This window comes from Cydia strobilella, chromosome Z (assembly GCF_947568885.1).
Source record: "Cydia strobilella chromosome Z, ilCydStro3.1, whole genome shotgun sequence".
Taxonomy (NCBI): Eukaryota; Metazoa; Arthropoda; class Insecta; order Lepidoptera; family Tortricidae; genus Cydia; species Cydia strobilella.
The window spans coordinates 22,326,615-22,345,793 of NC_086068.1; the positions used below are offsets into that span (position 1 = coordinate 22,326,615).

General features: G+C 40.3%; 2 protein-coding genes across 2 annotated transcripts in view; both read left to right on the forward strand.

Moving 5' to 3' along the window:
• LOC134753708 (GRB10-interacting GYF protein 2-like) overlaps positions 1 to 13,184 on the forward strand; it is a 145,443-nt gene extending 132,259 nt beyond the window's left edge. Inside the window, exons 26-27 of the mRNA XM_063689647.1 lie at positions 12,596 to 12,704; positions 12,796 to 13,184. Of these exons, the coding sequence (XP_063545717.1) occupies positions 12,596 to 12,704; positions 12,796 to 12,912 (226 nt within the window). The 3' untranslated portion in view covers positions 12,913 to 13,184. The remainder of the gene's footprint in view (positions 1 to 12,595; positions 12,705 to 12,795) is intronic.
• Positions 1 to 19,179, forward strand: part of LOC134754305 (proton-coupled amino acid transporter-like protein CG1139) — a 522,474-nt gene that overhangs the window by 233,463 nt on the left and 269,832 nt on the right. The gene's annotated exons all lie outside the window — the stretch shown is intronic.

Sequence of the window (19,179 nt, forward strand, 5' to 3'; positions counted from 1 at the left end):
ATGGTGGTTTAAGGCCTATAGCTGTCGGCAGCGTGTTCCGCCGTTTGACTGCCAGGCTCGGTTGTTACGCTGCGAGAGAGGAAATGGCTTCCTATTTGCAACCGTGCCAACTGGGATTTGGCACCAAACTGGGTTGTGAGGCTGCCATCCACGCCATTCGAGCCTTCGCGCTCGACCCAAATAACGCGGATTGCATTATAATTAAGCTTGATATTAAGAATGCCTTCAACTCTTTGGAACGCGACACTCTTCTTACAGAGGTTCTGGAGAGAGCTCCAGCTCTCTACCCTTTCTTGTACCAGTCCTATTCGTCTCCTTCCAAACTCTTTTTTAACGGTTCGCTTATTCCATCCCAGGTTGGTGCTCAGCAGGGGGATCCGCTTGGTCCCCTTATCTTCAGTCTGGCTATTCAAAAGGCCATATCTAGATCTCGATCCCCATTAAATGTGTGGTACCTCGACGACGGCACTCTGGGGGGTAGGCCAGAGGAGGTTGAACAGGACCTGCTTGCGCTACTTCCACTTTTTCGGGAGCTGGGGCTCGAAGTCAACTCTAGTAAATGTGAGTTTTTTCCTTGTAGCGCCAGCTCTCAACCTTCCTTCTCTTTGTTTTGTTCCTTACTCCCCGGCCTCAAGGAGTTATCTACCCAGAATTTTAATCTTTTGGGTTCTCCCGTGTTTCCCGCAGCTATACCTGAAGCATTCATGGTGAGAGAGCAGCTTCTTAGGTCCGCTGGTGAGAGGCTGAAAAAGCTCTCGGCTCATGTGGCACTTACTTTGTTAAGAGCGTTCTTACAAGAAAAGTCGAAATAATGTAAAAATGATGATATTCCCGATAAGATTTAAGATTTTACGCTCATTATTAGAAATAAAGAGTACTTGTTCCAGTAAGAGCGTCTTCTTATATTTAGGAATATCGTTGTACATTTTAGAAAAAGGACTAATTAAATTAGTAATGATTTTTTTTCTGATGGTCGTTTACGAAAAACCGCATGAAGCACTGAATTGTGAGCTCTTATTTGTAAATTTTGAGAAGTTTACTCTGCTAAAGTTGGATATTTTGTATTACTAATATCCTGTACTTTAGGAATATCGAACGATATTCTTCCTACATGCTTTTAAGAAAGAGAAAATCAATGTTAAACGAATTGAATTTTCTCTTCGAAACAAGTGTAAATTCCTACGAAAATCTACTTATTATCGAAGTCATTTTTATACACGAGCAATCTGCAACGTTTGCTTATACTGTTGGTATACATTTGTGTTTATCAAATTCTACTTTAATTTTTTGGCAATTTTTTGAAAATACTCTATATTGCCGATGACGCGCGCTGGCGATCTCAGTACCGCGGCAGAGCTTGAAGAGGTCGGACCTGTGTCGGTCGGCTCCGCACCTTTTCGACGGCGACAACGAGGTTTTTTATCGTTGTGTGCGGCAGGCGCCGTGTAAAACGCTATACTGTGTGCGTGTAAACTGCGACTGAGAAACTTTAATCCGAGTACTGTATTTGTTATTATAGTATTATAATATAGTATAGTAACATAACAAACTTCCGAACCACAATAAAAATATTTGAAATTACCTGACATTTTATAGGTAGTAAATTAAAAAAAAAACCAGCCAAGTGCGAGTCGGACTCGCGCACAAAGGGTTCCGTACTACGCACAAAACGATAAATAAATCACGTTTGTTGTATGGGAGCACCACTTAAATATCTATTTTATTCTGTTTTTAGGGTTCCGTACCCAAACGGTAAAAACGGGACCCTATTACTAGGACTCCGCTGTCTGTCTGTCTGTCTGTCCGTCTGTCACCAGGCTGTATCTCATGAACCGTGAATCGTGATAGCTAGACAGTTGAAAGTTTCACAGATGTATTTCTGTTGCTGCTATAACAACAAATACTAAAAACAGAATAAAATGTGGTATTTCCTATAAAAAGGGACCTTATTGTCGATGGCGTTTACGCCATTATAAACGATGCTCCGATATAACTAAGACTGAACTTGTATAAGTTTTGAGTATGTAATACTCATCCTCCTTATGAACCCTGGCAGTACCTACTGGAACTTAGGTTTGGTGCAACATAGGCGCACACTGTTTTGATCATTCGACTCGTCTTGATGAGCAACTTGGGAGAGCAGTACTCATGATAGAGCTGATGCTGAACGGTGGCAGTACCTAGTGGAACTTAGGATTGGTGCAACATAGGCACACGCTGTTTTAGTCATCCGACTCGTCTTGATGAGCACTTAGGAGAGCAGTACCCATGATAGAGCTGATGCTGAACCCTGGCAGTACCTAGTGGATCTAAGGTTTGGTGCAACATAGGCAGACCCTGTTTTAGTCATCCGACTCGTCTTGTTAAGCAACTTGGGAGAGCAGTACCCATGATAGAGCTGATGCTGAACCCTGGCAGTACCTAGTGGAACTAAGGTTTGGTTGACATATCAGTCAAATTTGACAGATTGACAGTTTTTGTCATTTTCAGGGAAAATTATCCTTTTGGGATAGAATTTAGCACCAAGTAACATTGTTAAGTGTAGATTTATACTATCTGTCAAAATTGACATTTTTGACAGTTTTGGATCCCAGATCGAAACGGCTTGTCCAATTTTGATAGGACCTTCAACATTAGTCATGGGATGGAAAATGTATTTTGACACATCTGTCAAAACTGTCAAAATTGACAGTTTGACAGTTTTTGTCATTTTTAGTGAAAATTAACATGTTTTGTTAAAGTTTTGTACTAAGTGACATAGTTTAGTGTTTGACATATCAGTCAAATTTGACAGATTGACAGTTTTTGTCATTTTCAGTGAAAATTATCTTTTTGGGATATAATTTAGCACCAAGTGACATTGTTAAGTGTAAATTTATACAATCTGTCAAAATTGTCATTTTGCGCCATTTTGACATTTTTGGATCCCAAATCGAAACGGTTTGTCCGATTTTGATAGGACCTTCAACATTAGTCATGGGATGGAAAATGTAGTTTGACACATCTGTCAAAACTGTCAAAATTGACAGTTTGACAGTTTTTGTCATTTTTAGTGAAAATTAACATGTTTTGTTAAAGTTTGGTACTAAGTGACATAGTTTAGTGTTGTTTGACATATCAGTAAAATTTGACAGATTGACAGTTTTTGTCATTTTCAGTTAAATTTATCTTTTTGGGATATAATTTAGCACCAAGTGACATTGTCAAGTGTAGATTTATACAATCTATCAAAATTGACATTTTGTGTCATTTTGACAGTTTTGGATCCCAAAACGAAACGGCTTGTCCGATTTTGATAGGACCTTCATCATTAGTCATGGGATGGAAAATGTAGTTTGACACATCTGTCAAAACTGTCAAAATTGACAGTTTGACAGTTTTTGTCATTTTTAGTGAAAATTAACATGTTTTGTTAAAGTTTTGTACTAAGTGACATAGTTTAGTGTTGTTTGACATATCAGTCAAGTTTGACAGATTGACTGTATTTGTCATTTTCAGTGAAAATTATCTTTTTGGGATATAATTTAGCAAACAAACCATGTTCATTTTCACTACAAAAAGACAAAAACTGTCAATCTGTCAAATTTGACTGATATGTCAAACAACACTAAACAAAACTTTAACTTCAATGGCCATTAACGTCTCAAAAATTTAATTCGAATTAACTTTAATGCAATTGGTGCGTAATGCAATTGGTTAATGGTGGAACTAATGGTTAATGCAATTGATCAATGGTTAATTAAAATTAACAATTACGGCCAACACTGCTACATATAGCTAAAATAGTTTCGCTACCCAAGCGGTACGGTTACCCTGTACCTGTACCAAATGTAATGACGAAACATGTAAGCAAGCGAGTATAATTTCTTTCTAGTATAAAATAATTCTTTTATAATACAAAAGTAAGTACATTTGCACTGGATTTAGTATTTTCGTACCAAATAACAATAATTAGGATTTTAAAATTTAAGTACAGTTAGTGTCGTTATAATTGTTTTCAGTATGCTTCACGAAGGATCAAGATTATTTAATCCATCATTGTAGTGCGAGCGAGAGGGAAAACGTGGTAGAAGGGATCGGCATACTGAGCTCGCACATCCCGCCGCAGCGCGTAAAATACCTAAACTCGCTCAACGCCGAAATGTAATAGCGCTCTTAAGGTCCTGCTTTGCCGTTCCCAAGGTGACATACTTTCTGCGTACTGTACCTGCCTGGCTGCACCCAGGCCACATGGACTCGTTTGACCTGGTGTTGAAAGACTGTGCTGAGGGTGTACTGAATGTCTCGTTGAATCCGGACCAGTGGGACTTGGCTTCGTTGCCTATACGGAGTGGCGGACTTGGCATACGGCGCGTGCGGGATGTGTGTCTTCCGGCCTTCCTGGCATCGGCGGCGGGGGTCGTGGACCTTGTCACTAAGATTTTATCCTTAGATGGTGGCAAGGCGGTAATACCTTTCGCTTCCGATGCGTTGTCGGCCTGGGAGGCTCTCAACCCGGGTGCGTCAGTGCCTGAACAGACGTTTCGTCAGCGCTCGTGGGACGAGGTCAATATTAAGCGTCTGTTTGGCTGTCTTTTAGATCAAGCTTCTGGTGCTGATAGGGCCAGGCTGAACGCGGCTTCGGCGCCGGAATCTGGGGGTTGGTTGCACGCCCTTCACTCCCCGAACCTAGGCACCCTGCTCGACAATGACTCGTTGCGGGTGTGGCCGTTGCTTTTCGTCTGGGCTGCGATGTTTGTCAACCACATCTATGCATCTGCGGGTCCATGGTGGAGAGCAGTGGGCACCATGCTTTGAGCTGTTGCCGGTGCGCGGAGAGGTTCCCACGGCACCACGCCTTGAATGACATTGTTCGAAGGGCGCTGGTGTCAGCCAATGTCCCGTGTGTGCTGGAGCCGCCGGGTCTTAGTCGGTCAGATGGGAAGAGGCCGGACGAATTGACTCTGGTGCCGTGGGAGAAAGGTAAGTGCCTTTTGTGGGACGCCACCTGCGTCAGCACATTCGCCGCCTCGCACCTTGGCCGCACCGTGCGGTCGGCAGGAGCAGCCGCTGAGCAGGCGGCGTCCCAAAAGAGGGACAAGTACTCGGGGCTAACAAACTACTTGTTCGTTCCCCTTGCTGTGGAGACGTCTGGGTGCTGGTGCGCGGAGGCGAAAACTTTTCTCGGGGAGCTGGGGCGTCGCCTGCGGGAGAGGGGTCTCGACCCCCGCTCCGGGTCGTTCCTGGCGCAGAGGTTGTCCATCGCGGTTCAACGCGGAAACGCAGCAAGCGTGATGGGCACCTTTGCGTCGGGAGCGATGCGGGGTGGGTTGTTCGACTAGTTTTTAAGGGTTAGTTTAGGTTTAGTATTAGTTAAGTATATTGTGGTTATTTTTAAGTATTGAATGTTGTAAAACTATGTTTTCACTTAAATAAATATTTGTATTCAAAAAAAATCTTTTCACATCACCTATTCGAAAAGGGAACTTTTCTTCCCTGCTAGGAGGGATCAAAGTGGCACTTTTCTGTTCAAGGACATTTTGTTGCCAGTATGAAATATTGACACAAAGGCATATGAAATTAGTATGCATATAATCGATTACAATTTCTTTATAATCGATTACGTGCATACAATTTTTCTGACTTAAATAATATTTTGTTGTAATTGTAAACAATAAATGTAATTAGCGTATTTTAAATTAATTACCTATAATAGCGTATTTAAATGAAGTAAATTAATTAATTAGCGTAATATTTACAAAGAAACGTAAAAAACATTAGTTTAATAATTTAATTTTTATTTTGACATTTTAGGTCTCCTTAAACGCAGCCATACTTGTCTATGCAATTTAAAAAGTTTTGTACAAATATTTCACAAAGCATATTATGCGGTTCTGGATTGTGTATAAATTTGTAAATACTTAGTTTAAATCAATAACTTTATAATAATAAATATAAGTGATATCATTATTTAGTCTTCAAAGTGGTCTTCCGAAGATTTGGTTCAAAGGGGTAAGAGCTAATTTGTTACCAGAAAAATCTACAAAAATAATGTACTTGATTTTAATTGTATCATTTTATGTGTTTGCTGATGTCTTTAACAAGATATTAGGTTCATAATTATGAGCTGTAGGTACTTTTAAATTGTTAGTACAGTCACGTCTGAAAATATCGATACGGACAAAGTGCCAGAAGTATGTACCTATACTAAGGTCGTGTATACATATTTTTTGCACTTTGTCCGTATCGATCTTTGCTTAAAATAATAATGTTTTAAAACCTAATATATGTATGTAATTTCCTCATAGGTGATGTGAAAAGCAGTATGTGTCACATGGTAGCAAAATTATTTTCACCTTGGGCGTTAACACTTGAATCCCTCACTACGCTCAGGATTCTATGGTAGAATCCTTCGCTTCGTTTAGGATTCAATTGTACGCCCTCGCCGTAAATATGTCATTTTGCTCCCTTGTGACATCTAAAGTAGAATCCTGAGCGGAGTTCAAGTGTGTTACGCCCAAGACAAGATGGAAATAATTTTGCTACCATGTGACACATACTGCTTTTCACATCACCTATGAGGTAATTATGATGTTTAAAAATATTATTTAAGCTAAAAAAATAATGTGTTTTTTTTTTATAGTGTCCTAGAACAGAAAAGTGTTACTATTATCCCTCTAAGCAGGGAAGAAAAAGTGCCATTTTTTGGAATTGGTGATGTGAAAAAATATTTTTCACCTCAGCAGCTCGAACAAGCCTACTTTCGTCACTCCCTGGAGTGAGGAAAGTGCGACTTTCCTCACTCCAGGGAGTGAAACAATGTAGTTTTTTAATTTAGTGAAGGCCATGAACTTTATACATTTATTACATTTTTTTTATGGTATGGTATGGTATGGTTTGGTATGGTATGGTATGGCCTGGTATGGTTTGGTATGGTATGGTATGGTATGATCTGGTCTGGTATGGTATGGTTTGGTATGGTATGGTATGGTTTGGTATGGTATGGTATGGTATGGCCTGGTATGGTATGGTATGGTATGATCTGGTCTGGTATGGTATCGTATCGTATGGTATGGTATGGTATCGTTTCGTATGGTATGGTATGGTATGCGGTTTTGGTATGGTATGGTATGGTATGCGGTTTTGGTATGGTATGGTATGGTCTGGTATGGTATGGTGTGGTGTGGTATGGTATGGTTTTGGTATGTATCGTATCGTATCGTATGGTATGGTACATATTATAATAACTTTTTTTTTCTGTTTATTCTGTGTAATTCGAAATACATTTTAACCTTTAATATGTTCTCACTACTGAGGTGAAAAATTATGTGTGCAACACGAGAGCAAAGTTATTTCACATCTCGTGTTTTTTAGTCCCTCGCTACGCTCAAGATTCTACCTTAGAATCACTCGCTTCGCTCGTGATTCAATTATAAAATCTTTCGCTTTCTCGGGACTCAAAATAAACACTCAAGAAAAACCAACTTTCCTCTCTTGTTGCACAAATAACTATTTTACCCATTTGTAACTACTCTATATTATGTCCTATTGCGAAGAATAGGTAATTTAGCTCACCCAATTCCGATCACTGGTTATATTGTATGACAAAAGTTAGCTAAACCAACTACAAACAAAATGGTGGCCATCTAAAATGTTCACGCTATCGGTCCATTTTTACGATTTTCAACTATTTACTATGGCAACCCTATTGCACAATTTGCACATCAAGAGTTAAGGCCCATTTACATGGTGCGAGTTTCTCGCACGTTTTGGGGCGAGAAATCGTATTTTTATTTATTTATCGTATGGCAATTATATTTTACACTGTTCATTTATTAGCTAGCTTATAATCTAAATCTACATTTGTCCAAGTAGGTGATGGCTGCACTCGTTGCGGTTTTAAAATCTTCCACTGGGCCATCGTACTTTGTCAGTGGGCACTCCAAGACGATATGCCGAACAGTTTGCTTTGGGCATCCGCATTCGCAGCACTCCTGATCACTCCATCCCCATTTTTTTCGGAGGTACGCACAGTGGCCGATTCCTGTTCTGAGACGGTTAAGCATGCACCAGGCACGGCGTGATTCATTGCACCCAGGCGCGTGGCTCCGTGGGTTTAGCTCAAAGAGATCAGATGGGACGTCTGCCTGTGACCATTCTTCGGACCAGGCTTCGTTCAGGTTCTACTGAGAGCATGGTTGGTGGGTAAGAAGAGCCGGTGGGTTTCTGGACTTCAACCTTGTACATCTGAACGTAGCCAAGTCTCTGTTGAGAGGCAGTTCCGGTCGTTCATGAGCTTCTCTGAGCAGATGGTGTTTGCGACGGAGGTGGGGAGGGGCAATGCCACTTAGAGCTGGGAGCCAATGCACAGGGGTGGGCTTCATGCATCCCGTGATGAGACGCATCGTAGCATTTAGCTGCCTGTCAATGACGCTTGTGTGGGCACTGTTAAGCCAGGCGGGGGCGCAGTATTCCGCTGAAGAGTATACAAGCGCCAAGGCCGATGTTCGCAGGCAGCTGGCAGAGGCTCCCCATGTTGTTCCCGTTAGTTTTTGCAGAATGCCATTCCTTGTCCTCAGTTTTGCTGCGGTATTATTAAGGTGAGAGCTGTAAGTTAAACTTCGGTCCAGAGTGACACCCAGGTATTTGGGAGACGGGTTGTGGTTGAGCAAAGAGCCCCTGAATGGGATGCTGAGTTTCTTGGTAGCTAGTCGGTTATTTAGATGGAAGCAACACACTTCAGTTTTCGAGGCGTTAGGACATAGGCGCCAGCGGGTAAAGTACTCGTCCATAACGGCTAGGTCATATTCTAAGCGGTGTTCAGTGGTGCTTATATTGCGATCCTGCACGACTAGAGCTAAGTCGTCAGCGTAAGTGAATTTCCTCGATTGAGTATCTGGCATGTCGTAGGTGTACAAATTGAAAAGAGTGGGAGCCAGGACTGATCCCTGAGGTAGCCCATTATTCAACACCCTAATACTGCTGGGTTCATTCCCAAGGAGGACGCGGAATGGCCTGTTGGTAAGAGCATCCTCGATGATCCTATATATTTTTATACATGGGACCACCTTGAGGAGCTTAGAGAGGAGGCCTTGCCGCCACACGGTGTCGTAGGCAGCTGTCAGATCTATGAATGCAGTTGACGACTTAAGGTTCTCATCGAAGCCTTTTTCCAAGTGGGTCGTGAGCGCAAGGACTTGATCACTACAGCTGCGGCCTGGGCGAAATCCTGCTTGTTCCTGTGGGATGTATTTGTCGATGGTCGGAGCAATGCGATCGAGCAGTACCCGCTCCAGGAGTTTGTACAGCACACTGAGAAGTGCAATTGGGCGGTAGCTGACTGCTCGGTCGGCCGGTTTAGCAGGTTTAAGGACTGCAGTTATCTTCGCCAGTTTCATGGAGGGCGGAATTTTCCCAGAGTTGATGATGGCTGTGAAAAACTGCAAGCCACTTTTGCACGCGAGGTCCACAATGCTTAATAAACTCTGGGAAGATGTTGTCTTCTCCGCAGGCCTTCCCGCATTTGATGTACTTGATACTGGACTCTATTTCATCAGCAGTCACCGAGCGACTGAATTGAGGGTCTGGGGCAGACTGTGACTTCAGCAGTTTCAGCTCCTTCTTGACGGCGCGAGTGTGGGCTTTGTTGCTCGGTGCCTTTGACAGGTTTACGATTCGACTCGCTATTTCATTTGGGCTTACTTTACTTATATTCGTCTGGCCACCAGCTCCAGATGTAAGGCGTTTCAGTAAGTGCCATGCTTTACGGCTTGAGTGGGTGAAGTTCATGCCTTGGACTGTGCTTTCCCATTTCAACTGGCGTGCTCGGTTTAGGGATGTTATGAGGGCGTGGCCGACATTGCTGTCCGCAGTGCTGGTGTATTCTTGCCACAGGGTCTCGGTGTCAGAGTTCCAGCACGGTATGTATTGCTTGCGATATCCACGTGGAATGTATTTTTTTGCATCGAGATTATTAATTTTAAAAATCTTTCGTAATTTTCTACTAGGGGCGGTATCCATCTAATTGAGTCATCCAATACCTGGGTGTAACTTCCCTAGTCGGCTTTGTGGAAATTCCAGCGTGGCACAGGGAATGACTGGATTATTGGTATCTTAACACCGACGTCCAGAAGGACTGGGCGATGTTGGGTATGTGGGAAATCCTGCAGTACAGTTCTATTTACTGGTATGGGGCGCCGGTTGCAGTCAAGGGAAACAAAGGCTAGGTCGGGGTTATATTCTCGGCCCCAGCGAGCAGATTTAAAGGTGCCTTTATCCTTGTTCCCGAACACCAGAAAGTAGTTACACTCATCTGCCCAATCCACAATGGCTTCACCATTACTATCATTACCTTTATAACCCCAGCAGGTGTGATGGCTATTAAAATCTCCTACTACGATGGAAGGTTGTCCGAAGTTTGGAAGTGCAGGTTGGGGCCACGGACTCTTCGGTGGTTTGTAAATATTGCATATCTTTGTTTCTCCCACTTGTACTGTTGTAATTGCGGTATTCACATCGTTTATGGAGTTGCATATAATTGTAGCCGATGGTAGAAGGTTGTCACGTATGTACCTATATACATATAGCCGTACCGTATTTAGCGTGGTATGTAGCACATAGCATGTGGAAGCCAGGGATAGTTCCCCTTCTAGCGAGTTGTGTGGGGTCAGCTGCGTGAGGAGTCTCTTGGAGCAAAATGACGTCGATTTTATAGTCTATGGCAATCCTGTGCATGCATTCGGACTTAGCTTGGCTTATGCCTTCTATATTTAAAGAGCAGACTCGGGCTGAGGGCCCTACGTCCTTAGTCAGCTGGCACTGTGCAGTGCTGGTAGTAGGCATTTGGGAACGCATTCGATTTTTCTGAACATAGCGAGGCATCTTTGGTAGAACAGTGTAGTAAGAACCGTGAGATCTTCTGGAAGACAGTACGGTTGCCAGTTTGTTGCACTTTTAGCACCACCCAGGGGTCACGTGTAGGGTAGCGGTGGGTCAAGAAATCGTATGACATTATCGTATGCAATAATCGCCAGGCGAGTATCGTATAAAAATGTTTACATTCATGCGAGAAATATAAACTCGCCTACGATTATGTCATTCGATACTCGCACGGAGATTATCGCCAGGCGAAATAGTTTACACGAGGAGCCGCATTCTAGGGAGATATTTGCTTACGATTTCTCGACTCGTCTAAACTCGTTCTCGTATGACATTTTTTCACGTACGTGCGAGTATCGCACGAATCGGTCCGAACTGATTTTCATACGAGTTTTGCCAGTCATCTTACGTGATTAGTTGCTAATCATTTACCACTAGCTATACGTATACCGTAAATATTCGTAATAATATTTCTTGTTTCTCACAATATTTTTACAAGCTTTTATTTAACTTGTAAATGTTTGTTTGTTTGAATATGTTTGTTCTGGTCAAATCTTGCAAATTTAACCCACTTCCCATTATTTGATTGAGCTTAAAATTCCTATACATATGTGAGTTGGGTGACAATGTAATATTATGGTACCATTGAACTGGTCTGATTATGGACACAGGAGGTGGCCATGGGAACTCTATAAAACAACGCAACCTAGATGTGTTTGGGTTGAGTAAAATTCTCTCGATGAGTATTAGTTGTCTGTTAAAGAAAAGTACAGTCAGCGATAACATCTTCTAACAAAAATGTTTTTTTTTTTAACAAAAACAAATTAATTTAATGATTTTAATATAATTTAAGTTGCATTTATTTTAATATTGGCTCTTGGCGGGAAATAGTTAGCTGAATTCAAGTACCTATATTCAAAGATTTTTTTTTTGTGCGTTTTGAAAATGAAAATGTAAAAGTAAAATTTAAAACGTATAAAGTACCGACACAATCAGAACAGCCTCTTGCAATGCACTCATGATGACGACTGAAAAGCATATAAACTCGAAATACGATTCTCGCATTTAAGTTTTGTTTACACGGAGACATCCAATCATCAAAGGCGAGGAGATTATCGCCCCTACTTGTGCGATATCGTACGTATAGTTTACATGATGCCATATTTTTTCTCGTGCTACGATAATCGCATGGTCGAGGCGAGAAACTCGCACCATGTAAATGGGCCTTTACTTTAAAAAAAATAGAATGTCCTTGCCCAGTTTATACTGGCAAATAAATTTCATCATTGTAGAATAATATGGTAAATTAGAAAAGTAGTTGTGAAAATTGAGAATTTCGAAAAATGCCCAACTTTCACCCCCAAAAAACCCATGTGGAGGAAAAAATAAAAACCTGAAATTTTCGGAAAATATAGTCTGTCTTCGTTAATTACAAACACTAAGGGTCGGTTGCACCAAACTGTTTGTCATCGTTAAAGAGTTTGCTAAATTTTATTGTATGGAAAGTTTCATAGTAAACCGCCGCGGCGCGCCGGGTGACCTTGATCAGTCTGTCAAATGTGGATGGTGCAACTGGCACTATATTATTCTGTTATTTTTACCTATTTAGGAAATATGATTGATGGGCCTATAACAATATTTCGGCACAAGAAAGGTTGGCAATGGCATAAACGAGTAAGATGTGACCAGCAGCAGCAGCACTGTGACAGTGAAAGAGTGACGTATTATATGTTAACAGGTCCAAGTTGCTCCGCGTCGGCATGGTGACGCCTTCCGACGACCTGTGCTCGCCCGCGGTAGCCGTCAACCCGCGCACTACGTCGGCCTCCGACTATCAGGAAGTAAAGGTGATTTCATCGCCTTTAACCCAGCCATATTACTTAAGGAGTATATCCCGTCGAGTAACAGTTTTAATTTAAAATATTTATTTTATTTCAGGGCAAAGGCAAAAAGACAAAGAAGAATAAAATGCTTAAAATTGATGCTCGCATACTGGGCTTCTCAGTGACTGCAGCCGAGGACCGGATCAATGTCGGCGACATTGACACAGTGTGAGCGATGCAGGTTACGTACTAAGTGTTCAATATAACTCGCCTTGTGATAAACCCGCCGGTTATTGTGTAAAACACGCGTAAGTTCGCGATCTTACGATAACAATCTAATTTAATACAAGTCGGCGAACAACGTTTGACGAACCATTTGTCGCTGCTTGTTCGTATAGTTCAAGAGTTACAAATATGATATGTTATGTTATGACTTGTGCTACATGCCAGAAACCTGATACTTCAATTAAACATTATAGGCTAGTAAGACAAACGGAGTGAGATGTCAGGAAAAATATTATTTAACAGTGGCGGCGCAAGTCCTGTTCCGACAAAATGTCTTTGTTGGTAAGTTAAGAAGGAAGCCCAGTTTGCCATTAATTACTGAACGACTTGCTATGACACTATGAGTGACACCCACCACAAGGAAGCATATGCATATGCAATACAAATGTGCACTGAGTTGCTTATTTGTGGGAATATTTCTGATGAGCTTAACTTTAAAATATCGTTTTACACCTGCTTTCGTGACTGCTTCGTGTTACCCTTTAATTAATTTGTCTGTGATTTTTACGTCAATTTTAAACTGAGGCGATAGGAACAATGAAACAATAAAATTCTGGCGTCTCTGAAAGTTTTTATCCGTCTATTGGGTTGGCCGATCGAAGTATTTTATTTACAGATCGCGTCAACATAGATTTTCCTGTCTATTCCGAGAATTGTGTCAAATACTTTATTTTTTTTTTGAATTTCATGACCTTGGTGGCCGAACCCTTTTAAGCCAATTCTCATAAAACAAAACTAGAGACAGGTAAAACCTATGCTGGCACCATCTATGCAAACCTTTGACAGTTGCCAACCCCATTATGTACACACATACACAGTGAACAATTATGTACAGTGTATGTTTTTTTTTTCTCGATGGACAACTGAAAAATACCTAGATAAATATAAAGTAACATCGACAAGGGGATTCAGAAAACTATGTGTGTAAAAATTGCTCTTAATTTTTTGCGGTTCGTAAATTGTGAAACAGTTTTGTGTAGATTTATTTCATACTTGTACCGATAGACTTATCTAAAAATGTTTGTTTAGTTTTAGAGCAGTTTACTGAATCGGCTATCTATTAAAAAATTACCCACGCTTTATTTTTGTCAGTAATAATATACATTCAAATATTTTGGTGGTAACAACTGACTATAAAGTCTCACTAGTTACCACCAAAGTGAGTTGGTGTTGGTGGTAACTAGTGGGAATAACCCGGCAACTCTTACTCTATCAGTCACTTTTATTATAATACTTACTTGGGTATTGCGAAGCCGTGCAATTGTGTATGTCGTGTCCAGACCACGGTAAACATGCGCTTGCTTCACTTTACTGACGTGTCACAGTGTGTTTTTATTATCATGCTTAGGATGATTCTAGGATCGTGTTTTACAAACAACTTGTAACCGCTGTTTGTCTTTCTTTCTGACAACCATAACATAGAATAAGTTATATTCAAGTTTTATGAAGCTTATACCGTTTTCTCTAGAGCCACAAGATAATACTATATAGGCTAATTGATATCATCTATATGCAACGTCACGTCAATCAGAACCAAGGGCAGGGGGCGAAACTGATCCTTTCGAGCATTCTCGGCTCCCTTCGGCTCAGCATTGCTCCGAGCAATTATTAGGGTTGGCACAACTTGACGTCTCTTTGCGTGTACGACCACAGATATGATAATGACTTGAATTTTGACAACCCTATATAGCCGAAATTGATAGTGCCATACATTAGAAAGGGACAGCATAATTCGTCTCTGAATCGCTGTCCAACTTCGGTTTTGTAGGAAGTTTATTTTCTGTACGGTAGTACTATTACTTATTCTGTGCCAAGAGTTCGCTCTTTTATGTCAATCCAAATTTACCAACCAAATATGTTTTTAGTATTAAAGCCAATGTTTACATTATATCTATGATGTGACGGCTGATGTGAGAGGGCACGCCAATTCAATGCATTTATAATAAGGATCGAAGAATAATTAGGTACCTATGGTCAATAATATCCACAGCAGTCGAACACGTGACTGTAAATACTGTTTGATTGTTCAGTTTTGCATAAAGCCCTTGTTCATAAATAATTGCAATTAGTTAAATTATGTTTTGTCCCTTTCTTATACAAATACTTAAGTTAAAATGACAAAACTGACAAATAAGCTAATTCAGGCTTGCTGCTCGTTTACATCGTTTGTCGGGCATTTAATAGGTCTTAGGTAAAATATACTTCCACTTGTTATTTCGTAAAATGTCATTTACGCGAAACGCGCCGTTTTTATAGTAGCGGTTGTGTTATGTATGTACCTATATGATTTAGTTTTATGTTATGAGGCATGGTGTGTAGGTACAACTGTCACAGGTGAACAGGCTTGCTCTTGGAACTCGCATTGATTGATCGACATTATGTATTTAGTTCGTGATCGACATTACACGACACGACACGTAACGTATGCGGAGTGAAATCTGGGCAAGTCAATGCCGAATGAAATAAAAACAACACGGTAATTTGAACAAGTTTGGGAACAAATCAAATTATTTTATTAAATATTTTGATTTGTGTTTTTTAAGTAGTCACACTACTACATATAAATTTAAAACTGTAATAGATGTCATATATTAAAGAAAAGGTGACGAAGCCCTCCAGTGGTGAAGGCCGGATTCGAACCGGCGTCTTTAGCTATCGCGGCTAACGCCATGAACCCCTAGGCCACTCCGCCACGGCGGTGCCCGTCCGAATTTCTCGACTATATGCCATCTTAGTAAGACTAGGCGTCGTTGACCAGCTCTAAGGGCAAGCAGTGCGCGCTTGCACCTCCTAAACGAATTCCTTACGGAATTACGTTGTAGCGCCATAGACTTTAGAGCCAGGGCCCGCTATCCCTTATCCGGGTTTTATAAGGGTATTGCATAAGGCTTAACTCAACATATCCTTTGCCAGACGAAACCATTCATTTTGTTTTTAAAAACCCTTATATTTGTGTACACACATTTGTGTAATCGGTAGCCCAAATACCCTTACGAAACCCTTATCATCCGCTCACCAACACCTTGCATATTGCTTATAAGGGTTAGCCTTATAAAGGGCTTCCCTTTTAGCATATAAGCGTGCTAATTTAAGTCGTCTACCTCGTTCATAAAGCACACATTACTTCGAATCCGAGCGATCGTCGGCGGCGACGGCGGCGTTCTTTGACTAGGCACGTATTTTCTTTCCTTTTCATACACTAGCGTAGATATATACTAATCCTGTCTCTTTCACGCAAAGGGAAACCTTTACAAAAAGCGCTTAAAAGTTAAGACTAACCCTTATTAACGGCTAGCCTTATTTTTGGTTATCTTTTCGATAAGGGTTAGTCAAAGGTAGGGGTATGAATGGGCTTGCAGATCAAAAGGGAAAGTCTTTCAATGTGTTAGCCGTGTTTAAGGGACGCCCATTGAAAGGGTTTTATCGCGGAAAGGGTTGTCCGGTCCCTGCTTAGAGCTGGTCAAAGACGCCTAGTCTGACTAAGATGGCATATAGTCGAGAAATTGGGAACGGCAATTAACGGCAGTTATGATACTGTATAGCCATCGGTGTCGAAAATACAAATGTTAAATTTTTTTGGTTTCAATTTTATGTTCCTTAGAAAAACTTTTTTTTTTTTAAACTTAAAAAATAGCTGTTTTAATAAATTTTTGACCAAACGACGCACCCGCATTTTCAGTTATTATATTTATTTTCGGAGACGGTGGGCGTTTGCCGAGTCCCATATCTTCGAGATATTTTTAAACAGTTTTACTGCCACATTTTGAATGTTCTCGTGACCTCTCTGTAAGTATTTGTGACTCAGTGGGCCTTCATTTTCTTTAATCGATCTCTCTCAGAAAACTAGCTAAAATGCTGGAATGTTTCCCTGAACTAGACTTTACGTTCACCTTCAGCTCTAACCCGCAGTTAGATATAATTTCAGTTGAATTTTTTGTTTACTTTGTACTGTTCAAAACTTTGTCCAGATTTCACTTCGCATACGTTAGTAAAGATACGAGTAGAGCGCAGTTATTCATTTAATAAATTCGGTTCTATTTATGTTTTCGTTATGCAATTAACTTAATAATTTTACTGTATCTATTAGAGGCTCTGCAGTCTAAACCACTAGTCGTCACAAAAGCGGTGGTCATGCCACGGTGGACATACTTTTAGTTCAGGTAATTCCGGCTTGCCTAGCACACTGGCCATCGTTGAAAGAGATCGCAAATAAGTGCGTACGATTCGAGTGATTCGGTCAGTTGCGCTTGGCCTGCGGTTTACGATGACAACCAAGCGATGACACGTGACGTCATATGTAGTTTTCTTATAAATACGAATCTGCCAACCTGGAAATTATTAGAAATCGAAATCTGTCTCACTAATGTATAAAGTTAAACATAACCACAGTGTAAAAAGTATACAGTGGACCGACGACTTTAACGTGTACCGAGCTACTAACAATGGCGAATGTATGCAGCTCGGGTGCGCGCGGTACACCCCTCGCCCCTCGCACCCCGCACAGTTGCCCTGTCTAGACGGCTTCGTCGAATGACTGTATTGTTATAGACTGTGACATAACAATGTACAACATAACATACAAGTTCCGATACTTAATTAAACAGACCCGAATAACTTCTTAATCAATTTCTTTGTCGGTCAATTGTTACACCTAAAAATTATCCGTCAGAGTACTACTAGATCGGAAATATGGCGCAATGATGACAACACGTACAAACCTACCTGGGGCCCATTTCTCGAACGGTTATTAGTCTAGTATTATTAGTGTGTTGCCATGGTAACCCATACGACTTGACAGTTCGTGGACTAATATTATTAGTCTAATACCGTTTGAGAAATGGGCCCCTGTGGGTACACGTATACACAGCCCTAACCGAACGTTTCATTTGTTGTGCGAGTGCGCTAGCGCTGATACTGACACAAATATTTCGTTTACTACGTATGCTTCGGAGGCTCTATAGTCTATATAATTGTACTATATCTATGATATTTGTATAGTTTTACAATTTAGTGTTTTATTTTCTAGTCACTTTTATTTGTCTATAATTTATAAGAGGCAATGATTTTAAATATTTTATCAAATGTACATATATAAACTGCAAGTTTTATTAACCGACTTACAAAACGTCGTAATCATATTGACATTGGAAACAAATTTAGCTTGCGACAGTCTAGTTTAACGTAATTATTTTATTTTATTGTGGGCGGACATGATTAATTTATTGCAAAGCTTAGTAAATAATACACAAATATCTTAGTTTAATTTTTAGCACGAGTGCTATATTATTTGTAATTATCAAGCCTCGGATATTTCATCGCATGGTAAGATGAAAGAAAACTGTGGAGTCAATATTAAAACTAATATTAACTCATATTCATACTCGCATCGCACTAATTCATTTAATTAATACCGAAAGTACGAGTAAATAAATGAAATAAATATGTACATAATTTGAATTTAACTGCGTAGACAAAAATAAAAATACATTGAACAATAAAAAATAAACACTAAACATGTAATTTAGAGTTTATCTAATTATTTATTTTAAACTTTAGTGACACTTATAGGCAATCAGATTGACGATTAGCGTAATTAAACATCACTACTTAATTCTTTTCTCAGTCGGTATTCAATGTAATTAATCAATTTTTATTTTGTAATGACGATTACGGCCAACACTGCTAACATTCCTATTTAGTCGGGTTTTAGGTATTTACCCTAAACCTAAACCCACCGCGATGTCGTTTTTCACCTAAACCTAAAAAAATATTTTAAAAAGTTCACAAACGTTAGTTAAAGAACGGAACTTAATGTTTCTGCAAAACTCATATTAAAAACGTGTAAAGAACAATATGTGGTATTTTCTATAAAAAGGGACCTTATTGTCGATGGCGCTTACGCTATTATAAACGATGCTCCGAAATAAATACAATGCCGCGCGACGTTGTGCGGCGTAACCGCCATCGACAATAAGGTCCCTTTTCATAGAAAATGCCCCATATAACAAATAGTAATACGTAACGTAATAAAAAAGTAATAGGTACTGTATTTGATCAGTGTCATTTGTCAGCCATGACTGTCCGATCAATGTTTATATTTTAAAAACATGTTATCTGTGTACATCTAGCTGCAAAAATGTATGGCCAGCAAGAATGAATTCCACATAATATGTCCATGCAATTATGCAGCTCGCTGTTTAAAGTCGAACTTCGG